This window comes from Ictidomys tridecemlineatus, chromosome 5 (assembly GCF_052094955.1).
Source record: "Ictidomys tridecemlineatus isolate mIctTri1 chromosome 5, mIctTri1.hap1, whole genome shotgun sequence".
Lineage (NCBI taxonomy): Eukaryota > Metazoa > Chordata > Mammalia > Rodentia > Sciuridae > Ictidomys > Ictidomys tridecemlineatus.
Window position 1 is genome coordinate 20,650,072 of NC_135481.1, and position 23,222 is coordinate 20,673,293.

At 31.6% G+C, this 23,222-nt stretch overlaps 1 protein-coding gene across 8 annotated transcripts in view; it reads left to right on the forward strand.

The window, feature by feature from the left end:
• Vps13c (vacuolar protein sorting 13 homolog C) overlaps positions 1-23,222 on the forward strand; it is a 180,383-nt gene that overhangs the window by 64,687 nt on the left and 92,474 nt on the right. For all 8 annotated transcript variants that reach the window (XM_078049526.1, XM_021727159.3, XM_005316641.4 and 5 more), the window contains 17 exons: positions 901-1,015; positions 1,640-1,776; positions 4,066-4,189; positions 5,801-5,918; positions 8,199-8,328; positions 9,151-9,229; positions 9,861-10,000; positions 11,719-11,872; positions 13,291-13,370; positions 14,870-14,929; positions 16,545-16,704; positions 17,438-17,554; positions 18,540-18,643; positions 18,836-19,003; positions 19,171-19,475; positions 21,230-21,377; positions 22,083-22,191. In XM_078049526.1, the coding sequence (XP_077905652.1) occupies positions 901-1,015; positions 1,640-1,776; positions 4,066-4,189; positions 5,801-5,918; positions 8,199-8,328; positions 9,151-9,229; positions 9,861-10,000; positions 11,719-11,872; positions 13,291-13,370; positions 14,870-14,929; positions 16,545-16,704; positions 17,438-17,554; positions 18,540-18,643; positions 18,836-19,003; positions 19,171-19,475; positions 21,230-21,377; positions 22,083-22,191 (2,248 nt within the window). The remainder of the gene's footprint in view (positions 1-900; positions 1,016-1,639; positions 1,777-4,065; positions 4,190-5,800; positions 5,919-8,198; positions 8,329-9,150; positions 9,230-9,860; positions 10,001-11,718; positions 11,873-13,290; positions 13,371-14,869; positions 14,930-16,544; positions 16,705-17,437; positions 17,555-18,539; positions 18,644-18,835; positions 19,004-19,170; positions 19,476-21,229; positions 21,378-22,082; positions 22,192-23,222) is intronic.

Sequence of the window (23,222 nt, forward strand, 5' to 3'; positions counted from 1 at the left end):
CTCTAGAACTCATTGTATTCTCTAATGTTTTAAGAAAATAAATTGTCATTAAATTCACATAAAAATACCATCTTGAACATTTTTAAGTATATGCTTCAGTACTGATACATTCAGTCACGCTGTTATCCAACTGATCTCCAAAAATTTTTTCATCTTGCAAAATCTCTGATTTTTCTTTTCTATTTTCTTTTTTAATGTTTTCTTTTAGTTGTAGATGGACACAATAGCTTTATTTGTTTATTTTTATGTGGTTCTGAGGATCGAACCCAGAGCCTCACATGTGCAAGGCAGGCACCCTATCACTGAGCTACAGTCCCAGCTCCCTGATTTTTCTTTTTTACTTTTAATTTTACATGCCAGTAAAGGTGAACAGCTTTCCTTATTGCTCTAAACTTCAAAATTCAAACATCCAATTACAGTTTCAATAAGTGGAGTTTTACCATCTAATTGGAGGCTAAAGCCAGAAGTAATGTCTTTTGATACATATGTCACTATAGAAAATATTTGGCACCTTAATGATATGTACTAATCTGTAGCCTCTCCAGAGGAAGATGTAGTATTCACCTCAGAATATCTTTAGGTTTCTCAGTTCAAAGCGACAGTTCTTTAGAATTGAGTTGAAACCTTAAAATTTATAATATAGCCGGTGTGGTGGTGCACACCTATGAGCCCAGAAGTTTGAGAGGCTGAGACAGGAGGATCATGAGTTCAAAGCCAGCTTCAGCACTAGCAAGGCTCTAAGCAACTCAGTTAGACCCTGTCTCTAAATAAAATACAAAATAGGGCTGGGATGTGACTCGGTGGTTAAGTGCCTTTGAGTTCAATCCCCATTCCCCCCCCCCAGTCTATAATATAGAAGAATTATGTATAACTTGGTTGTATTTTAAAATTCTTTTACAGAAAACCATAAATGCAGTAGTTGAATTCTTTCAGTCAAATAGGGGATTAGATCTTGAGCAGATAACATCAGCTACATTGATGAAGCTGGAAGAAATTAAAGAGAAAACAGCTACAGGTAAAGAATCTGAGTGTCTATATAAGCATCAACTAAGCTTTGAAAATGTTGTCTAATCTAATGTAAATATTATATTTAAAATCATATAGGTTGTTTTCTTCTTTGATTTGTATTCAGGCTGTATTATTTAATGGACATAGCTTAACCAAAGCCAAATATACTTTCTACACCAGATGAGAAAGAATAATATCTGGCACACATGGTTCTTACCTGCATTACTTATAGGAACGTTGCCTCAGAATGGGCTTGAGGTGGAAATATCCCTTCATCTCACTTCTTAAGAAGTTGAATGACTAATTTTAAAGATATGGGGTTTTGTATAATGTGGCCTCTAAACTCAAGTCAGCTATTTTATCTGGTTGCTTAACCAGGGAAATAGTAAATTATTCTGTCTTTAGATAAAATTGTAGCTGTGTTGGGTTTACTCTACTTATGTGTGCTGATGTGATCATATCCTATTGAATAGATTCAGTTTTCACCTCATATGTTGAATTGAGAATCTTTGAGAAGAATTGACACTCTTCCTAATGCTTTTGAAGTAAAATTTTTAGTTTATTGTTAATAGTATGATCACTAATACTTAACTTGAACTTTTAATCATTTTTTTTTTTTGGTCTTCTTTAGGACTTACACATATTATTGAAACTCGAAAAGTCCTTGATTTAAGGATAAATCTAAAGCCTTCTTATCTAATAATTCCACAGACAGGTTTTCACCAAAAAAAGTCAAATCTTCTCATTTTAGATTTTGGTACATTTCAGGTATGTATATATGCATTTTTGTTTTTGATAAGCTTGGTAGCTTGATATCTGATAACTTGCAGTTTTTTCCCTGACAGTTCACTTAAATTAAACATAGACTTACTTTTTCAAGCCTAGCTTAGAATATTTTATATATATTATATGGTGATTAAAACAAAACACCCCAGAATTTTCTATAATCGTAGGTGATTTGACTTTGAGGACTGGACTACTTTCGTCTTTTCTGAATTGGAGACAAACAGTTTTCATGGTTTGTAAAGTTTAAGTATACAGTGTTACTGTTGCTAATATATTTTGACATTAGGAAATTGTACACTAGGAGCATGGGTTTGTTTTAACTACTGTCAGTAATTAAGTATTCTTCCCCCAACCCCCTTGTTGTGTGTTAGCATCCACATATCAGAGGGAACATTTGATCTTTGATATTTTGGGATTGTCTAATTTGATTTAGTATGCTAATCTCCAGGTCTTTTCATTTACCAGCAAATATCATAACGTCATTCTTTATGACTGAGTAATATTCCATTGTATATATAAAGCATACTTTCTTTATCTGTTCATCTGTTGATGGGCGCCTAGATTGGTTCCATAGCTTAAGCTATTGTGAATTGTGCTTTTATAAACATTGAGGCTGTGTCACTGTAGTGACATTTAATTCATTTTAATTCCATTGGATAAATACCGAGGACCGGGATAACTTGGTCCAGTGGTGGTTTCATTCTTAGTTTTTTTGAGGAACCTCCATACTGCTTTCCAGAGTGGTTGCACCAATTCATGTGGAAAAATAAGAGGCCCAGAGCAAAAGCAATCCTTAGTGAGAAAAGTGAAGCAGGAGGCATCACAATACATGGCTTTAAATTGTACTACAGAGCTATAGTAACAAAAATAGCATGGTATTGGTACCAACCATATATGAAGACTAATGGAACAGAATAGAGGACACAGAGACAAACCCACATTAATAGTATCAAACTAGACAAAAGTGCTAAAAACATACATTGGAGAAAAGATAGCCTCTTCAACAAATGGTGCAGGGAAAATTGGAAATCCATATGTAGTAGAATGCAATAAAACCCCTGTTTCTTACCCAGCACAAAACTAAACTCAAAGTGGATCAAAGACCTAGGTATTAGACCAGAAACCCTGCACCTACTAGAAGACAATATAGACCTAACTCTCCATCGAGTCAGCTGAGGAACTGACTTCCTCAACAAGGCTCCTAAAGTGCAAGAAGTAAAATGAAAAATCAGTAGATGGTATTTTATCAAACTAAAAAGCTTCTTTACAGCAAAGGAAACAATCAAAAGCATGAAGACACAGCCTACAGAATGAGAGAAAATCTTTGCCACCCACAGCTTAAATAAGGTGTTAATTTCCAGGATATACAAAGAAATCAAAAAGCTTAACAACAAAAATCAAAAACAAAAACAACAACCCAAGCAGTAAATGGGCAAAGGAACTAAAATAGATAATTTTCAAAAGAAGAAATACAAATGGTCAACAAATATATGAAAAAACTCATCTCTAGCAATTAGAACTCCTATATTTTGAATTTTGAATCTTCTGGAAAAGGTGACACTTTTAAAAAGTGTAGTCCTAAATTTCACTGGGAAGGAGGAAAAGAAAGTAGAGATTGGAATTGAATTCTAATGGCCTAATTGCTTTCATAGCATCACTAGGAAAAGGAACAGAACCCTGCTATTTAGGTGAAGGATGCAAGGTGTAGGGGAGCTGAGCCCTAAGCCATACCTTCTGAGAGCCAGGAAGAAGAGTTTCCTTTTTAGTCAGGTTATTTAAGGCAGACAGCTGAGTAACTGATCTAATTATTGAAAATGTGCTTGGCACCTATTATTCAAACATAGTAGATGTATGCTAAAATATTATACTCCTAATAAAGTACTGTAAATAATTTCCAATAACTTAAGTGAAGTCTGGATTCTTTAAGGGTAATCTTCTCATTTTAGTAAGATTTTTTTTATTTTTAATTTTTTAAAATTTAAATATGATAGCAAAATGCATTATAATAATTCTTATTACACATATAGAGCACAATTTTTCATATCTCTAGTTGTATACATTAGTATATTTGCATCAATTCATATCTTCATACCTGTACTTTGGATAGTAATGATCATCACATTCTACCATCATTAATTACCCCATGCCCCCTCCCTTCCCCTCCAACCCCTCTGCCCTATCTAGAGTTCGCCTATTCCACCCATAACTGAAGTGTTGATGTAAGTACTTTCCTCTTGTGAAAAATTTAAGAAATTTTTTCCTGCATTTTAGCTCAACAGTAAAGATAAAGTTTTACAGAAAACTACTAATTCATCTCTGGAAGAAATAATGGATAAAGCATATGACAAGTTTGATATTGAAATAAAGAGTGTGCAACTACTCTTTGCAAGAGCAGGTAAACCACTGCTTATCCTTTAACGTCTTAGGTTGAATAGCTTTAGTAGTGTATGTACATATGTATATGTTTATGAGTTCTGACAACTGTTTTCATATATAGCCCGTAGAACACCAAACAGGACTTACCAGTGCAAATCACCATCACAGTTAGAAATAGAAATTTACCTAGCAACATTTTTATCTAAGCTCATTTTTGCATTGTAGCTGTTTTATCAGCTCAGAATACAAAATGAAAGTTTCATTTGGTTCAAGTGCTTCTGTCCTAATGCTTTTGGAATGTTTCAGTGTTTTTCCTTATTACTTTTATAATTAAGTATTTTGCTGTATTAGCCTGTGCTTCATTTCAGTACTACTTTAACTTCTGCTTTATAGATACTTGAGAAATATATATCTACAATATAGTACAGGTTAAACATCCGTAATCCAAACATCCTAAATCTGAAATGCTCCAAAATATGAAACTTTTTGAGCATTAAAATGACACCACAGTGAAAAATTCTCCTGCTCTCATGTGACAGGTTATAGTCAAAATGAACATGCACTAAAATGTTGTGTAAAATTAATTTTCATCTTACCTGTTTAAGGTATATATGAAATATAAATGGATTTTGTTTTTAGGCTTGAGTCCAATCCCCAAGATATCTAATTATCTATATGAAAATATTCCCACATCCCCCAGAATTTCTAAATCCAAGGCATGTCTTCTGGTCTAAAACATTTTGAGTTAGGGGTACTGTAGCTATAGTCCTAAAACTTTAAAGATAATTATTTTTCTAAAGCTTTTGTGTTTTATATTGCTTAAGTATAGATTTTTGGTCCATTGTACTTTAGTTTCTAGAGGCAATAAGTATAAACCATCCTTGAGTATAGTCCTTTATAAGTCATTGGAGGAAGGTACAGACATAATCTCTAAAAGCAGGATTTATATTCTTGTAGGATTTATAAAAACATAAAGAAAATTTTGGATTTTATGTATTAGGAACCTGTTAATTCCTTTAGGGGAAGTACTTAAACAGATGATTAAAACTGCCTTTTCTCTTATACTTATCTGTGAATAATTGTTTGACTTACAAGGTGTAAAAGTCCATCAATAAAGATCTGCATAGGATCCTGTTAGCCACTGGGAAATCTGTTTTTCAGATCTCTTTTTTTGAAGAATGGTGATTATTACACTTTTTTTTTGGTCAAAAAATTTAGCTTGATAAAATATTTTTGCTTTGAAATTAAATGCTAAGCTTGTATATCTATTGCACTTAGGAACCATAAACTTATTTTTTTTCACCTGTGTTTTCTCTCTTCACTATGCCCACTCACCTTGATCACCAATTGTAGATTGAGGTAATAAACGCCTGTTTTTTTTCCCCTTTTTGTTTTGAAATGCAAGGTATTATCATATAAATGTTCCCCAAACATCTTGAATCATTTTTATATCACAGACTGACTTCTGTCAATCTATATTGAAAATAAAGATTATTTAACTTGTTTTCTGAAAGATTTAAAAATTGGTGTTCATTGACTCTGATAACTCTTTTTTAGTAACTCAGAGTAGTTTTCCACAGAATATCTGATAATTTTTTAAAAATAATATTTTAAATTATTTTTTTTAAAGAGGAAAACTGGAAAAAGTGTCGATTTCAGCATCCATCAACTATGCATATATTGCAACCAATGGATATCCATGTTGGATTGGCCAAGGCAATGGTAGAGAAAGACGCTAGAATGGCCAGGTAATATATGCACTTCTTTTGTATTAGAAATCAACAAAGTGACCTATATCTCCATCAGTTACTAAATTTTAAGGAAGCAAAAAATGTGTCTCTTCGAGCCAGAAAAATACTGAATATTCTGTCTTGGAGCAGAAATAACATTTTAAAGAAGACATTTGTTTGAATTATATCTCATATATCTCATTTTAGAATTCTTATTTGAATGTTGTATGAAAATTGATAATCCATGTTTTTGAATGGATTCAATTCAGGATTCAATATCCATAAAATAAAATCTTAAAAAAATTAGAGGCTATTTTCATTCTGAAACCATATAAACTGTGAGAAATATAGGGAAAAAAATAGAAAATGAATTTTGAATTTAAATAGATAATTGTGAAATTATGTTGCTGTTTAAAAACCAGTTTTATTGTGGTATAATTCTATAAGCTATATCATTTAAAATGTCCAATGTAATGAAGTTTTGACCTATGTATAGCTCCATGAAACTATTATCTCAGTCAACGTACTGAATGTCTCTATCACCTCCAAGTCTCTCTTTCCTCACCTAACTCCTTTCCCCTAGTGCCTAGGTGACACTGTATATTTGTGTTTTCTGACACTCTACATTTGTTAGGATTTTCTAAAATTTAATATGAATAGAATCATAGAGTTTTTGGTTAGCTACTTTTGGCATGATTTATTTGAGATTCATTCATATTGTTGCATGTATCAAATAGTTCCTGATACCCTTTGTCAGGTTGATGTTAAACCAGCCTTTCCTTACCAGATAAAGCTTACTTGGAAATAATGTATTAACCTTTTAAAACATTGTGGTCTTTGCTTGCAGAAATTTTGTTATGAAGTTTTTTATCTATGTTGATGGGGGGGATATTGGTTTGTGCTTTTCCTGTTTTGTTATAAGGGTAATGTTGGTTATCTTGAAGATCTGTGGAATTGGTATTCTTTCTTTCTTGAATGTTAGGTAGATTTAGCAGTAAAGCTATCTCAGTTTGGAATTTTCTTTGGAGATAAATTTAACTACACATTCAGTATCTCTTGTAGATACATCTCTATTCAGATTATCTATTCCTTAGAATGCTCTTTTGTGTATTTTAGTTGTTTTGAGCAAGGATTTGAAGTATGTTTGCAGTCATTTTTTTTTGTATATTTCAAGAAATATATTCATCTTGGTTATTGAGTTTACTGGCATAAAGTTATTTTTGTATTTCCATATTACATTTTTAACACTTAAGAATCTCTAAGGTGTTAAATCTCTAAGTTAAGTGATCTTATCTCTGTCATTCCTGATATTTGTAATTCATGTCTTTTCTTTATTTTTCTTAATCTGACTAGTGTTAATCAATTTTGTTGATCTGAAAGAACCCGTTTTTGGTTTAAATTATTTTCTATATTTTGTTTCTATTTTTTTAATCTTCCTGATTTCTACTCTCTTGCTTATTTTTGTTTTCCTCTGCTTACTTTGAGTTACATTTGCTTTTCATTCTTAGTTTCTTACGGTAGAAGCTAAAGTAATTAATTTGAGGCTTTTTATTTTTCCCGATATAGGCATTTAGTACTATAAATTTCTCCATAAATACTGCTTTATTCTACCCCAATAATCCACCTAGCAATTGGGCATCTGTCAACTTGAACTGTTCACAGTTTAGTCAGGAAGCCAAACATAAACCTAAAAGAGTTCTATGAGCAGCAAATAGCTGCCAGGAAGCTATTGACACAAACAAATGTCATGCAGTTGTATTGAGTAAGGAACAGAATAGAGCAGCTGCCCAAATTTACATGACAGATAAATACAGGCTTGGTGATTTACTAGTTAAATGGATGTCCTCATGGAGCTTACATTTTAATCAGGAGAACCAAAATAAACAATTGTACAAACGATATGTCAGGTGCTTCCCACTGCCATACATATAAAAAATAAAAGTGAGAAGATAGAGAATAATGGGTAGGTGTTCTTTGATACTGATAAGAAATCGGAGATTCTAGGAAATAAAGTATGTGTGGTGATTTTGGTTTTAAAAAGTAGACAGTTGTGAAGGATTGTCATAACAATTAGTTAATGTAAAAAGTTCTAACTACATAAGAATGGAACACTTAAATTATCTTACATAGAACTTTCCATTCCTTGATAATGTTGTCTAAATGAAGCATGAGTGGAATTAGATTAAAACATGTCCAAAGCAACTTTGACTTGACAATATAGTCCCTTCTCAAATTGATCCCCTCTTCACAATACAGAGAAGCTGACTTTGAAACCTTACAGTTAATTTATATTTTTAGATTTAAAGTATCAGGAGGACTTCCTTTGATGCATGTGAGAATTTCTGACCAGAAGATGAAAGATATGCTGTGTTTGATTAACAGTATACCTTTGCCACAGAAATCATCTACACAGTCTGCAGAGAGACAGGTAAGTGGTTATAATAGATATACTGAAACTTCTCTTTTCACAGAACTTCCATTCATTCATTCATTCATTGTACTGGGGATTGAACTCACTGAGCTACATACCCAACCCTTTTTAAATTTTATTTTGAGACAGGGTCTCCCTATGTTACCCAGGTTGAACCTTGAACTTTTGATCTTCTGCCACCACACCCACGCCTGATTAGAAAATTATTATTTTTAAGTATTCATAGAAAGTTAGATTAATGGAATTTATGACTGAAAGGACAAGAAATAAAGAAATGAAAGTAAAAACTTTATCAATTTGTAAAACATTTTAAATAGAGCCAAAATTAGAAATCTTCTTTGTTAAATTGCAAATAAACTAATGATATAAAATTTTCTTATATGTAGGACTTAAAAGTTCTAGGTCACTTTAATTATAATGATTTTTGTAGCATAAAAGAAATGTTGTATTTCTACTTACTTTGAAATGAAATATCAGAGAGTCCACTGATGGTGATACCATTTTGCAGGGACCTGTATAAATGTGCATTTTAGTATTGTTGTTGGCAGCAACTAAACGACACAGAATGATGAAATAGACTTACCTACTGGAGTTATATTTAGTTTTGTCTTTGTAAATGTGGATGTTAATCTTAATAATTTATAAAATCTAACCAATTATTAGCTGATTACATGAGATGTCTTATTAGAAAGTTTGTGTATTGTGTATATGTATCTTTTCATCTCTGTCTTTTATTACTTTTTGTTCTTTGCCTCATTTATGTATGTTTAGTCTTGCTAAATCAGTAATTTTAAGAAAGCTTTTTATATTCTTTGCCAGATATCCTCAATTCCTATTATTTCAGAAGGGACCAAAGGTCTACTTGGTACTTCACTGTTGCTAGATGGAGTGGAATCGGGTAAGAAATATAAACTGTTGCCAAGCCAAGCCTATAAATTGTTATCTAGAGATAACATTTTCAGAAAATAAAGGAATTCTGAAAGTATTATAGTAATTTATTGGTTCTACTAACGAATGCTGTGACTTTGGGTCACTTTTTTTTTTTTTTTTAAGCTCAGCTGTCTTCATTGGATGAATGACAGTTTGTGATTGACAGTACTTAAGATTCTAAATAAGTTACTTTATTTTAGTTTTTGCTTCCTTCTCTTTGTGATACTTTTTTCTATCCTGGTCTGATTTCTTTTAATTTTGAACTAGAATGTAAGCTTTGAAAAGGCAAGATCATGTCTATCCTGGGCACTTTGATGAAAGATAGGTGATCCCAATAAATATCTTACTGCATATTGAATAAATGAAATAAGGTAAAAAGCAGAATTATTTAAGTGAAAATAGTAGTGCTATTTGACTTTTAATTTGATTGTCACATGCCAAATTAAATCACTTTATGGAACTTTTAAAATTCAGACTTTTGAGTCTGTATATGAAGTTTATGTCTAATGAATTTTACTTTTGGGAAATTCAGGTTTGAGTGTTTTGTGCAGTTTGCAGTGGACATTATGTAAGACTAAATGAATATCTTTTTCCTTTAGAGTCTGATGATGAGTATTTTGATGCTGAAGATGGAGACTCACAGATTGCTAAAAGTATCAAAGGAACAGAATTTAAAAAAGCTGCAGAGATTCCAAATGAGGAACTCATTAATCTTCTACTCAAGTTTGAAATTAAGGAAGTACGTAGACTTTTTGTCCACAAATATATTTTTGTTCCTACTGTCTTCTTAACTATAAGCTAGACCCAGGTATCAAGTATATTAAAAATGTGCTCTGCCTTTCTTATTGCCCAGTACATGTGCATGCTTACACTTAAACATGTGGACTGTTTGAAAAATGAAATACTGTTTTTAAAGAAAAATGTAAGGATGACCCATGGGAATAATCTGATCTATTCTGGAATTGCCTAAGACTATTAATTAGAATTTGCATTTCTGCAGAAAATCTCTGTGACATTTATTTATTTATTTTTTTGTAATTTCTACTTTTGTGCTGAATAATATTATTTATTGTCATGGTTATAATTTGGAAAAATGTCAACAACTTAAAATTACCAATGTGGTTTTTTTTTATTACCTTTAAAGTCATATAGTAAAAGAAAACCTGGAAAGATATTTACAACATAAAACTGGAGAAAAAAACATTATAATACCAACGATTATAAATCCATTTAAAATTATGTGTATACATTTTCTTTGGTTAATAATAGTGTTCATGTCTGGATGGTGGGATTATAGTTTTTCATTTTTGCCTGTTTCCTTTTTCATATTCTGAAGTTTGATAATAAGTTTATATTACCTTGGTAACAGAAAACAAAACATAGTAGAGATGTTTCTTATTGATTGTTTATATCCTAAAGTGAGAGCTTATCTAAAATAATGTCAGATATGAATTGTGTGTACAAATATAAGTATTATTGGTATTTGTTTTAAAAAGAGGTATGTTTTCTACCATTAGCCTTCTTTGACTTCTCTTTTTCTTTTATACTTTGATCCACAATATCAGTCAGTCCCTTGACTCTTCCAAATGCATTTAGATTATGGCTCTTCTCTTCCATTGCTACCATACTGAGTTATCATTATCTCTTACCTGGATCATTGCAGTAGCCTCTTCACTATCTTCATTTCGATCGAATACTATGTTCTCCATACAGTAGCCAAAGTAATCCTTTTAAAGTGAAACCCTAATCATATCACTACTCTTCAAAACCCCTGGCTTCATATCTTTCTCAGAGTAATGACTCAGTTTTTACCATGGCCTATAAGGCCTTCCACAGGTCACCCCACATGAATGTTTGGCTTTGTTTTTAGTTCTTTCCCACCTTGCTCACTCTGATGCAGTCACATTTCATTTATTCCTTCAATAAGTATGTATCCAGGTACCATCATGTACCAGTCATTGTACATGAAGGAAACAATAGTGAGGAATGTTCCTGCCTCATGGAGTTTACATTTGTCTTTTTTCTCTTTTTATGTATACCAAAGCACATTCTTTGTGCTTGCCTTTTCCTTTGCCTGGGACACCCTTTTCCTGCATGGCTTGATTCTTTACTTGCTTCAGGTATTTGCTCAATGTCATCTTATTGCAAAGTCTTGATCACACAACACACGATAGCAATGTTCATTTTCTCTAGAATATATCCTTCACGAGGACAAGGACCATGTCTGGTCTGTTTTCCTTGGTGTGTCCTTGATTGATGGCATAGCCTGATACATATTAGAAAATACCCAGTAAATATTTCATTGAATATTGAATGATGAAGTAAAGTGAAAAACAGCCAGACACTGAAGGAAAAAATAGTATTGCTATTTGAAAATATTTTCCCAGTGTGACTTTTTTTTTTTAAACAATCTTGAGGTTATAAATATTTTCTTATTGGATGTGATAATTCTTTTAGGTGATTTTGGAATTCACTAAACAACAGAAAGAAGAAGACTCAATTCTAGTATTTAATGTTACACAGTTAGGAACAGAAGCGACAGTAAGAACATTTGACTTAACTGCAGTGTCTTATTTAAAGAAAATCAGCTTGGATTACCATGAAATTCAAGGTAATAGTTTAAAAAAGATAGAAATAATGGCCAGTAATAAAAATAGCACTTTTGTGTGTTTGAAGCACTTTTATTTACATAATAAATAATAGCAAATACTGTTCTACAGTATTCACTACAAATAATAACTTTCAATTTTTATAACAGTGCTGTGAAATAGGTAGCATTATTATCTCCAGTTGATATCTAGCAAAGTCATAGATTGGTCAGATTGGTCATATAATTTATCCATGAATGAACTGATAAGTAGGCTTTAGGCTGATTGCCAAGTTCAATATCATGTAACTCATGAATGGCAAAAGCATAGAATTTGTCTCTGGTATTATGATATTGAATGTCTTGTTTTATTTCATTGTGTTCATGTATCAACAAGAAGCACCAGTTATCCAAATTAAAATGGTAGAATGCAAAGTCAACTCTTAGAAGTTTTTGTAGTTTGTTAACCATTTACCTTGTGTGCTCATATTTTTGAGGCATGAAGGAAGGGATAAATCCACATAATTAAAATGACCTAATATTTGCCTAATGCTTTTGTCAAATATAAAGACCTATGTTTTATAATTTTAAGCCTTTGTTTGGAAGAAAAATGTTTTATGTTATTAATATTCTGTAGGTATTGTCTTAATACAGAGTTTACATTACTGCCTTAAGGGAAAATATATAATTAATGTATTTCTAAGCCTTTTTTTAAGGGAAGGTTGAGACCTCAGTGGACAAGGGAAAATTAGATGTCTTAGAAGCAGGAGTGATAGATTGTGAATAGTAAAATGTGGATGAAATGGTGGCTCTATCAGTCCTCTCTGCATAGCTTTTGGCGGCAGTACGTTGGCACTTCTACATAAGGATTTAGAGGACATTTAATAGAACTTCTTAAGATAAAAAGAAAGTTTTAATAATTCTCCTTCCTTAAAAAAACCTTTTCTATGTAAATTGACTCTCAGCCTAAATGAAGGAAAATTATTTAATTTTCTCGAATAAATTACTTTTTGTAAAATTTTATAGTGCAATAGCATATTAGATTGTTTTAGTCCAGCCTTTTTGTTATATGATTGAGAAAAAAAAATTAGTAGCCTTTGGTAAGGATAGGGATGAACTAGAAGTTATATTTCCTGATTCTTAAACCTGTAGTCTATTCTGCTGCCCTAGACATGCACAAAACAGCCTTAAAAATATGTAGGAGATGTTTTTATTATTTTGAAAACAAAGAAAATATCAAGCAAAAGTAAATATGAATGTTTTTAAAGTAAGTTGTATTTCTTATATAAAGATTTGTAATTTTCAGTAACCATGAAAATGTGAACAGATATTTTTTTAAAGCTTAACTAGTATTTTTAGAAAATAAAATGATACCTAGAAAGTTTCAAAATTTTAGAAGAGCTGTTTATTTGAAAGCCCTTTTTCCTTTTTCTTCAATTTAGGATCTAGAAAGAAACCCCTTCACTTGATTAGTTCTTCTGACAAACCTGGATTAGATCTTTTAAAAGTGGAATATATTAAGGTAAGGACCATAGAATGATTGTGTATTTGTTGTATACTCAAAACTATACTCTGAGGAAAAAAGATGACAGTGTATTACTAATGATTCTGGATGTGTTTTCATTTTTAATTATAGGGATAACTACTATTTCCTCTTCCATTTGTGTACCTTCTTTCTCTTTCACTGTAATAGCCCTTCAGTACAGGGCTTTATGAAATCATTAAGCTACTAATCCCCAAAGGTGGAAGCCTGGGATGAAGTTGGTCCTGTTTCTGTCTTCTGGGGCATATTCATGTGTCTCCACTCACTGTATCCAAAGGTGACATTTGGCCTAGTATTCTTCATCAAAAGGAAAAGTCAACTTAGATTGGGTTAGAGGAAACTGCTAGGATTGACAAGAGACTCAAATATATCACATGAAAAAGCAAAACAACAAAATTAGAAAAATAGATCACATGAAAAATGCTGAAGAAGAAACTGATGGTATTTGGTTGCATTCAGGATTAGTTGATTTATTTAATTAGTATTCACCAGCTATTTATTGAATGTCTGTTATCAAATGCCTTTACTGTTAGGTACTTGAATACAGATATGAGAAATACTCTTTGTTCTCAAGGAAATTACATACTAGAATGACATGATCGGCAAGGAAACAACCAAATATAACATTGATTGGTGGACAGCATAACTGATTCTCTAAGAAAGAAAAGCACAAAGTAGTGTAGGAGCAGAAAGTTAGGAAAACTAGTCTGGCCAAAAAGTTTCTCACAGGTGGTAATTTTTTTGAGTTTAAATTTACTATGTTTATTCCCAGTATATAGAACTAGGACCAAGGGGTGGGTTATGTGGGTTATGATGGGAGATGAATGTTTTGTTTATTGTTTGTTTGCTTTTTACTCAGTATGAAGAACTCATTGAAACAAAACATTCTGTAAAGATTGCAATTCCTTGTAGGGAGACAAGATTTCTTTCACTGGAGAGATATATTTATATTTGCCATTTTTTTTTTTAAGTAATTGGAGTTGAGCCTAGGATTTTGTATACTAGGCAAGTGCTTGTTCTTCCACTGAACAAGCACTTCCCTTTCCCTTTTTATTTTATTTTGAGAGAGTGTCTCACTAAGTTTCCCAGGCTGGGCTTGAACTTAACAATCATCTGCCTTCGCCTCCAAAGTAGCTGGGACTGTAGGTATGTGCCATCATACCCACCTCTGCCAAAGACTTTATAGAGGAATTTAAGCATTAAGTAATGGATGGACTCTATGGAATTTATATTCTCCAGCCTTCAGAATTCTTCCCAGAATTTAATGAATATCATCCCAGGCTTGAAGAAAAAATATTTACATTATTACAATAAGTTTTTTGGATATAACATTAAAATAATGACAGTAAAATTAAATATATAATATAGATACAATATATTTATAGGTAAATATAAATAAATTAATCAGAGATTATAAATAAAGGATTTATTTGCTTTGGTCTTAATTCGTTCCTTAGAAATTTTCTTTCTTTTTTCAGGCTGATAGGAATGGACCAAGCTTTGAAACTACTTTTGAAAAAACGGAACAAACAGTCAAGGTAAGGGATTTTATTAAACAAATATATTCCTTTTGAAAATAACCTATTCTGGAAGTGTTCACTGTCCTCTGAGGAATATTGATGGGTTATTTGATGAGACCATTGAAAGTTATAAATTAACCTTGTATATACTTAGCTTGCTCTATGTCTGTGATTCAGTTTATTAAAGCAGTTGTTTTGACTTACTGTATCATATCCTACTATAATCTTTTCTAAGATTTCAGTATTATTTCTAGGGAAGGGAGTCCTATAGAAAAGGTAACTTTGATATGTAGAGAACTAACAGAATTCAAAATGATGGTGGAATGATGGTAGAATGTGATGGACATTTTATTAAAAGTACATATATAAAGACACAAATTGGTGTGAATATACTTTGTATACAACCAGAGATATGAAAATTTGTGCTTTATATGTATATTAAGAATTGTAATGCATTCCACTGTCATATATAAATAAAAAATTAATAAAAAAACTAACAGGATTCTAAACAAACCAAACTAAATAACTTCTTGTAATATAGGAGTGAAGAAGTGCATAAGGTATAAAGAAAGGTGGTAAGTAATTTTGAAGCTATTACTTCTTAGGCAGTACTGTAGAGGAAAGAAGAAGAAAAGTACTTGTGTGTTACACTAAAATGAAAATGAGAGATATGACTTTAAATGAATGCTTTTGAGAGAGGGAAAATCTGCCATAATCTTCAAAACCTTCCTTTTTGTGGTTTTTGTATTAATTTAGTGTTTTGAGGAAATGAAAAATTGTTTTCTGTGAACAGATTTTGATTTTATTTAAATGTGCTGTTAGAAAGCCACACATTCTTGGAATTAATATGTGTTCCTACCTTCGCTTTAAAGAGTCTTTGTTTTTAAAACATATAGTACGTGTTTCTTACAAGTCATATATTCTGTGTTTCTTTTTAAATGATGGAACCATTATTGTGGTTTTTGGAGATCACTTAGTAACTGGGAACTTACAATTGTATCTTATGTATTTAAATTTTATTGGTGCTACTTTTGGAATCATTTCTAAACATATTAGTTGCTCATAGTGATCCTGGAGTTTTGTAGTGGTTCTGGAGTTTTATTTTCTGATTTATATCTTTTAAATAATCATAATAAATTTGTGCCATTAAGATCCAGTAAGGGGGCTGGGATTGTGGCTCAGCAGTAGAGCGCTCGCCTAGCACAGGTGGGACATGGGCGGGACATGGGTTTGATCCTTAGCACCACATAAAAATAAAATGCATTGTGTTGTGTCCATCTACACCCAAAAGATAAATATATTAAAAAAATCCAGTAAGGCATTAAGGATGGCTTATGTTGAATATCAGGATGGTCATGAGAGGCAGATTATAAACTCCGTTGTCATTATGCTTGGAGAATGGAGTAATTAAGTTGTTGTGGTATTCTAATGTACCCCTCAACTGTGTGGGTGTAACTTGCTTTCCATGTACTCCCTACTTTATAGAGTCCTGAACCTTCCTTTCCTCTTTTCTTTCCAGGTGGTAGAAAGTCTGCTGGGAGCCTCTGGGCGGGGTGGGGGGTGGGTCACTGTGTGGAGTACAAGTTATAAATGGTCAAATAAAACTAATTTTCTTCCTAAAACATCTTTTTAGGTGGCCTTTTCATCTTTAAATCTCTTCTTGCAAACACAAGCACTTCTCTCTTCTATTAACTACCTGACAACCATTATTCCATCAGATAGTCAAAATGTGAGTGTTGTCAAGGAGGTACAGATTTCAACTGAAAAACAAAAAAATTCACCTTTGCAGAAAGGTATGAAAAATGTGTTTTGTTTATTGTTAGCAGGGGTTTTAGTACTCTAGGGTGAAATGAGGAATCTTAGAGATCATCTAATTTAATCATTCAAATGCATGCCCTCCCCCTCATTGTGCCTTTTTCTTCAAATTGAATCATATGTGAGCACCTGATCTATAGGGTAAATATAACCCATGCTATTGTTTTTGAAAATGTTTGTTTTTGCTCTTATTTTGGTGGTGGTTGCCTTTGAGAGGGTAGTAGAGGAATAAGATCTGTATTTATTCTGAGCTCTTCCCTCCCTTCTCAGTGGCTCCTGAAGAGGTTCAATTTCAGTCTTCCCTGCCATTTTAGACATGTGGAAATCAAGACCCAGAGACCAAAGGAAAGGGGTTCAGGGACAGCATCTAATTAAACAAGTTCAGATTTTAGATCAGAAAGAATTCCACTCAAATTCTGACTCTTTTACTTAAGGTGTGTGACCTTAAGTAATGTCTAGTGTCTTTATTTATTTATTTTGCGTTTTTTTTCTTTACTTTCTTTTTTTTTGCTTTTAACTTATAAAAGCTACATACCTCTGTAGGATATCCAAAACAAAAGTATTTGAGATCTTAGAGAGTTTGAGAATTTAAAAAATGTGTATTTACATATATTTAGCAGAATTGTGGTTCAGTTAATATGGAGAAAAAAGCTTAACAAAATTTAGATTACTGGAATCTCACAGTGATAGAATTCTTTGTTTTATTTTTAGTGATTGTGTCCTCTAAAGATAGTGACGTTGTTGGGTTTAGGCTGTTTGCCAAGTTGAATGCTTTCTGTGTCATTGTTTGTGATGAGAAGAGCAATATTGCTGAAATCAAGATTCAAGGTAAAGATCTCGTAGTACTAAAAATTCATTAAGAGATAAGCCTGCACACTCATTCTCTTGTGATCTTCTTTCCTTTCCCTCTCTCTCTCTTTCTCTCTCTCTCTTTGTCAATACCAGGGAGTATACAAATGGAGTGCTCTGAGCTATGAAATGCCTGCCAGTGTGTGATTAGACTGGATGCTTTCTTTTTGGACTGCAGAAGTTAGTCACAACTTGACCTTAAAATTGAACCACACACATGTGCTATGGCCTTCTGAGAGTTGTCTAGGAGGTGGAAAGGAATACTAATGTTAATGTTAGAATACCATTGATGGGCTGGGAGAAGCATCAGTTCAATTCAGTTGAAGGTCTATGTAATGCTTCATCATTACTAGACCTTTTTAAGCTTCATATTATCTTTATATATAATCATATAATTGAACATCATATTTATTCATTTGTACTTTAGGCAAAGCAAACCTATAATGTAGAAGAAAATCTGTGAGCCCATTATGTTCATTTAGGCAAATCTGCTAAACTCATCTAGGTTTTCTCCTGGCCTTAACTTTGTCAGTTTATTATAATCTGGTAAAGGTAAAGAATATGTGTAATATGTTTAATGAAATTCTTTAAGAATTAAAAAAAAACAGAAAGCTCTGGGTTTTTTCTTTTTTGTTTTGTTTTCTTTGTCTTGGCTTGGCAGTACATCTACTATTCTGAATTTGGTTCATGAGACCTTAACAGGCTCCATAAAAATGACCTAAAGTATAAAGGAGTTGTGTAATTCTGAGATATACTAAATGTGTTTTTTTCAGATAATTAGTTTTTGATAAATTTATAGGTTTGATGTTTATAAAGCTAAAAAATATCTAATATTAGAACTTTATTCATTGGGATTTAGACATTGCTAAAAAATTAAAACTTCAAAATAATTTTATACAATGGAAATAAGTATTTTATTTATGACAGATCTGTAGAAATTATAATAATAACATGTTTTTTTCAGGCCTTGATTCCTCCCTTTCTCTTCAGTCAAAGAAGCAATCACTTTTTGCCAGACTGGAAAATATTATTGTCACAGATGTTGATCCTAAGACAGTTCATAAACAAGTATGTAATAGTAAACAGATAATATTTTTTGATGATTGTATATGAAATTTTTATAATTTATTTTTTAAAAACAAATATATTTCAATTAAATATTTATTTTTATAAAGGTTATAAATGTAAAACATTTTCTGAATGGGATTTTATTTTGTCATTACTTCCTGGCTACAGAACATTCACAACTCTGTTTTTCAGGCCGTGTCAATAATGGGAAATGAAGTTTTTCGTTTTAATTTGGATTTGTATCCAGATGCTACTGAGGGAGATTTGTATACTGATATGTCCAAAGTGGATGCTGTGCTATCACTGAATGTTGGCTGTATTCAGATTATCTATCTTCATAAATTCCTAATGTCACTTCTGGTAAAATCATAATTTAAATATTGAGTTTTCAATTTAGAAATAAATAAATCTGATAATTATGATAACAAATGTTATAAAGTCATTGAAAATAATAAGCATATATATATATATATACAGAAAGTGTTATTGATGTGTCTATTTTTTCCTTTTATACTTTGTGTCCACAGAACTTCATGAACAATTTCCAAACAGCTAAGGAGGCACTGAGTGCTGCCACTGCCCAGGCTGCAGAAAAGGCTGCCACGAGCGTGAAGGACCTTGCTCAGAGGAGCCTTCGTGTTTCCTTCTACATTGATTTGAAAGCACCAGTTATTATCATCCCACAGTCTTCCATTTCCACCAATGCTGTAGTGGTAGATCTTGGATTAATCAGAGTTCAAAATCAATTTAGTCTGGTGTCTGGTGAAGACTCCTTAAATCCTCCAGTAATTGATAGAATGGATGTGCAGCTCACAAAACTCAAGCTTTCTAGGTATGCTCTTTCTGCAGTTATGGATTTAAGTATTATGTTAATTTTTGCGATGAAATTTTGTGATTGTTGAAACTCATACCTAACAAACTTCTATTACATATTACATACAGCTGTTTTTAAAACAGCTTTTTATTTTGAAAAATTTTAAGCCTACAGAAAAATTATAGAAATAGTACCATGAGTGTACTTTATACACTTCAGTAGTTTTACCAATTTTATATTTGCTTTAATATATGTATACATAGTATTATTATTTAAATCATATTTTGCTAACTGGTTTGAGAATAGATATCTTGACCCATTGCCCTTAAATATTTTATAATGTGCCTCCTGAAAGCAAGGTCAGTTATATTGACTATAATATAATTATCAAATTCTGGAAATTTGGTATTGGTATAATATTATCTAATGTGCATTCAATATTGAGGTTATACCTTTGATCCAGTGATGTCCATTACAGTAAATTCCCCCCACCAGAATCACACATGGCATTTAATTGCATTCTGTACTATTAAGAGGGATTTCTGTACTAATACACACTTATTCTGGAATGTCCTTTAACCTTTCTGTATTTTTCACGATTTTGGTGGTTTTGAAGAGTGTAGTCTGGTTACTTCCTGGAACAGTTCCCAGTTTAGTTTTATCTGAGTGATTCATCATGGTTTGATGGAGCTTAGACATTATTGGCAGGAATACTTTGTAAGTAATTTTATATCATCAGTGCTCACACATGACACATAAAAACACAAGAAGATTAGAAAATTATTTTCTACCCTATCAAATGAGATTTTTATCCAGAATAAAAAAGTAATGATTGTAAAGCAAGTTCAGAAAACAGTCCTGGAGAAAAACTTTATGAAACTCCCTAGAAAATGTTGTTAGCATGCATTTTGCTAATGTTTTCCTTAGTCTTTGTACCTAAAAATATATAGTCATGCTTCACTTAATGATGGGGATACATTCTGAGAAATGCACATTTGGTTATCTCATCATTGTATGAACATCACAGAGTGTCCTTACACAAACATTGGTGGTATCAGCCAATCATTCCATGCAATCTCTTGGTCAGAATCTATATGGTCAGGATACACAGTAAACATGATACATATGATGTATGAGGCTTCAGCCAATTTAACATGACATACTATTTTATAGTAAACATTTTTTAAGTAGAAGGAGTACATTCTTAAGTAGTGAAAGACTAGAAAATATATCAACCAGTAACAGTCATTTATTATCACCAAGTATTATGTACTGTTTGTAATTGAGCATGTTGTACTTTTATGACTGGCTGTGTAGTAGGTTTATCTATACTGGTGTTACCCCAAATATAGAAATAATGTATTGCACTGTCTTTATGATAGCTACAGAGTCCCTAGGCCAGAGGAATCCCAAGGGACCACAGTGATATATGTGGTCCATCACTGACACATCATTATTGGCACATAACTATTTTTAATCGTTGAATAACAATTTGATGATTTCTCCAATGTTTTTAAGAGTGTGACTTTGTTTTTAAAATGTTTGCAGTTATCCTTGTCTGCTATTTAAAGATAAAGGTATTCATAATAATTTCATTGTTTATCAGATATTTTAATCTGTCCTTGCCAATGGATTATAAATTAATTTAATTATAAGATCAGCTTAAAGTCATTACTTAGAGTGGAAGATAGCTGCTTCACTTTGTTTTTTAAAATCATATGTTGCATTTCCTCCTATATTTTTGCATATGTATCATTTCTGTTGGTTATTAGGACAATAATCCAGCCAGGCATCTCCCATCCTGATATTCAGCTGTTGCACCCAATTAATTTGGAGTTTTCTGTAAATCGAAATCTAGCTGCAAATTGGTACCACAAAGTGCCTGTTGTGGAAATTAAAGGACATCTTGATTCAATGAATGTGAGTACATGAGAGAAAAATCCTTCATCATTGAAATTGTAAACTCTGGAGACTTTCTTAGTATATATTCAAATAAAAGGTAGAATATTTTACTGAATGATATAAGAACAATTCCAGCCAGATGATATACAACAGGGTTATTTTATTCTTTTCAGTACAATTTAATCTTCAGATAGTGTTACTTAACTTTCATATTTGTTATTATAAGCATTTGCAGAGATCTGTGTGTAAACTATTAACATACTCCTTTTGATACTATTTATTATAAACATATACTTTTATTTTTAGAATACCTAAGGTTCTCCAAAGATAATTATAGCATTGAGGGAAATGCCTATTTTTAATATTAAGAACAGTCTTTATTTCACTGGAATTGTTATTGTTTAAAAAGTGAAGTGTGTGCATTTTCAAAATTTGTCACTTTTAAAAGATCAGATTTCTTGAATCATAATTAACTTTTTATAAAGATAAGTCATTGTGGTTCATATTGACTTATAAATTGTTCTATAAATATTTTCTTTGAAAATAAAAATGTTTACATGAAATGTGTAGTGAAATACTTGAGTGGATAGTAATTATATAAATTTTTGATTGTTAGATTATATTGTCCTTTGTGTTTTATTACTGAGAATTTGTTTTCTGCATTAAATTGTTTCATTGTACAATGAAATGCCTTTTTTTCTTTTTTAACATAATATCTCACAGGTTAGTCTAAATCAGGAAGATCTTAATCTTTTATTTAGAATATTAGGAGAAAATCTTGGTGAGGCTACTGAAGACTTAGATAAAGTGAAACCAAGAATACAAGAGACAGGTAAGAGTCTGACAATAGGTGACATAGTAAATGTGTCTATTTTATTTTATAATTTAGTAGATAATAATTTCTTTCTTTCCTATTTTTGTGGTGCTGGGTAGCAAACCTAGAGTCTTGTGCATGTTAAAAGCACAGAGTCTATATCACTCATCTACATGTATCCTTAGCCTGAAAGAGACAATATAAGAGAAGTAAACAAATATAATTTACAAATTGTAATTTGTATTACCAAGAAAGCAAACAAGAAGTTATATTTGGAGATGATTGATTCTTTTTAGTTAAGCAGTCAATCCATTGTCATTTTAACATTTTTTTTAAATTATATAAGTTGGTTGAAGAACATTAAGAAGGGGGTCAATATTCAGTTGTGGATTCCTGGGATAATTATTATATTTACATGTACAGAAAAAATATTTAATTTGTCCTTGTTTATGGTAGCATACTTCTTGTGATTTTTAAGTAAGGCTTAGTAGTAAAATATTTTTAAGAATTGCACTTGCTGATAAAGTACCATTCCCTGATGATACTGAAAAATTATACTGCAATAAAATGAAGAGAATTTAAATTATTAGTTGCATCCCTTTTGATTTAGCAATTAAGTAATTATAGTACAAATTTTAAGCTGTTTTACACATATGTATATACATGAATGTATCATGCACACACACATATAATTTTTTTTTCAAAAAATGGTAGCACTTGTGTGTATATGCAATTTGCTCATTTTTTTCTAAATTATGTCTTGTGTTCATTTTATATTGGTATATGTTCTATGTATGGATCTCCTTTATTCTTTTTAATGACTACCTGGTATTAGAGTCTGTGGAAATTTCATGATTTAGCAAGTCTCCATTTTATAAACATTTTAGTTTGCTTTCAATTTTTTCACTGTAACCATGTTGCATTCAATATCCTGTACATGCACTTTTACAAGTACTTGTAGGGTAATACCAGCTAAAGGGTATGTAATCTTTATTAATTTAAATTTAATTAGTAATTTAATCAATACAATTTAAAAAACATAATTTAAA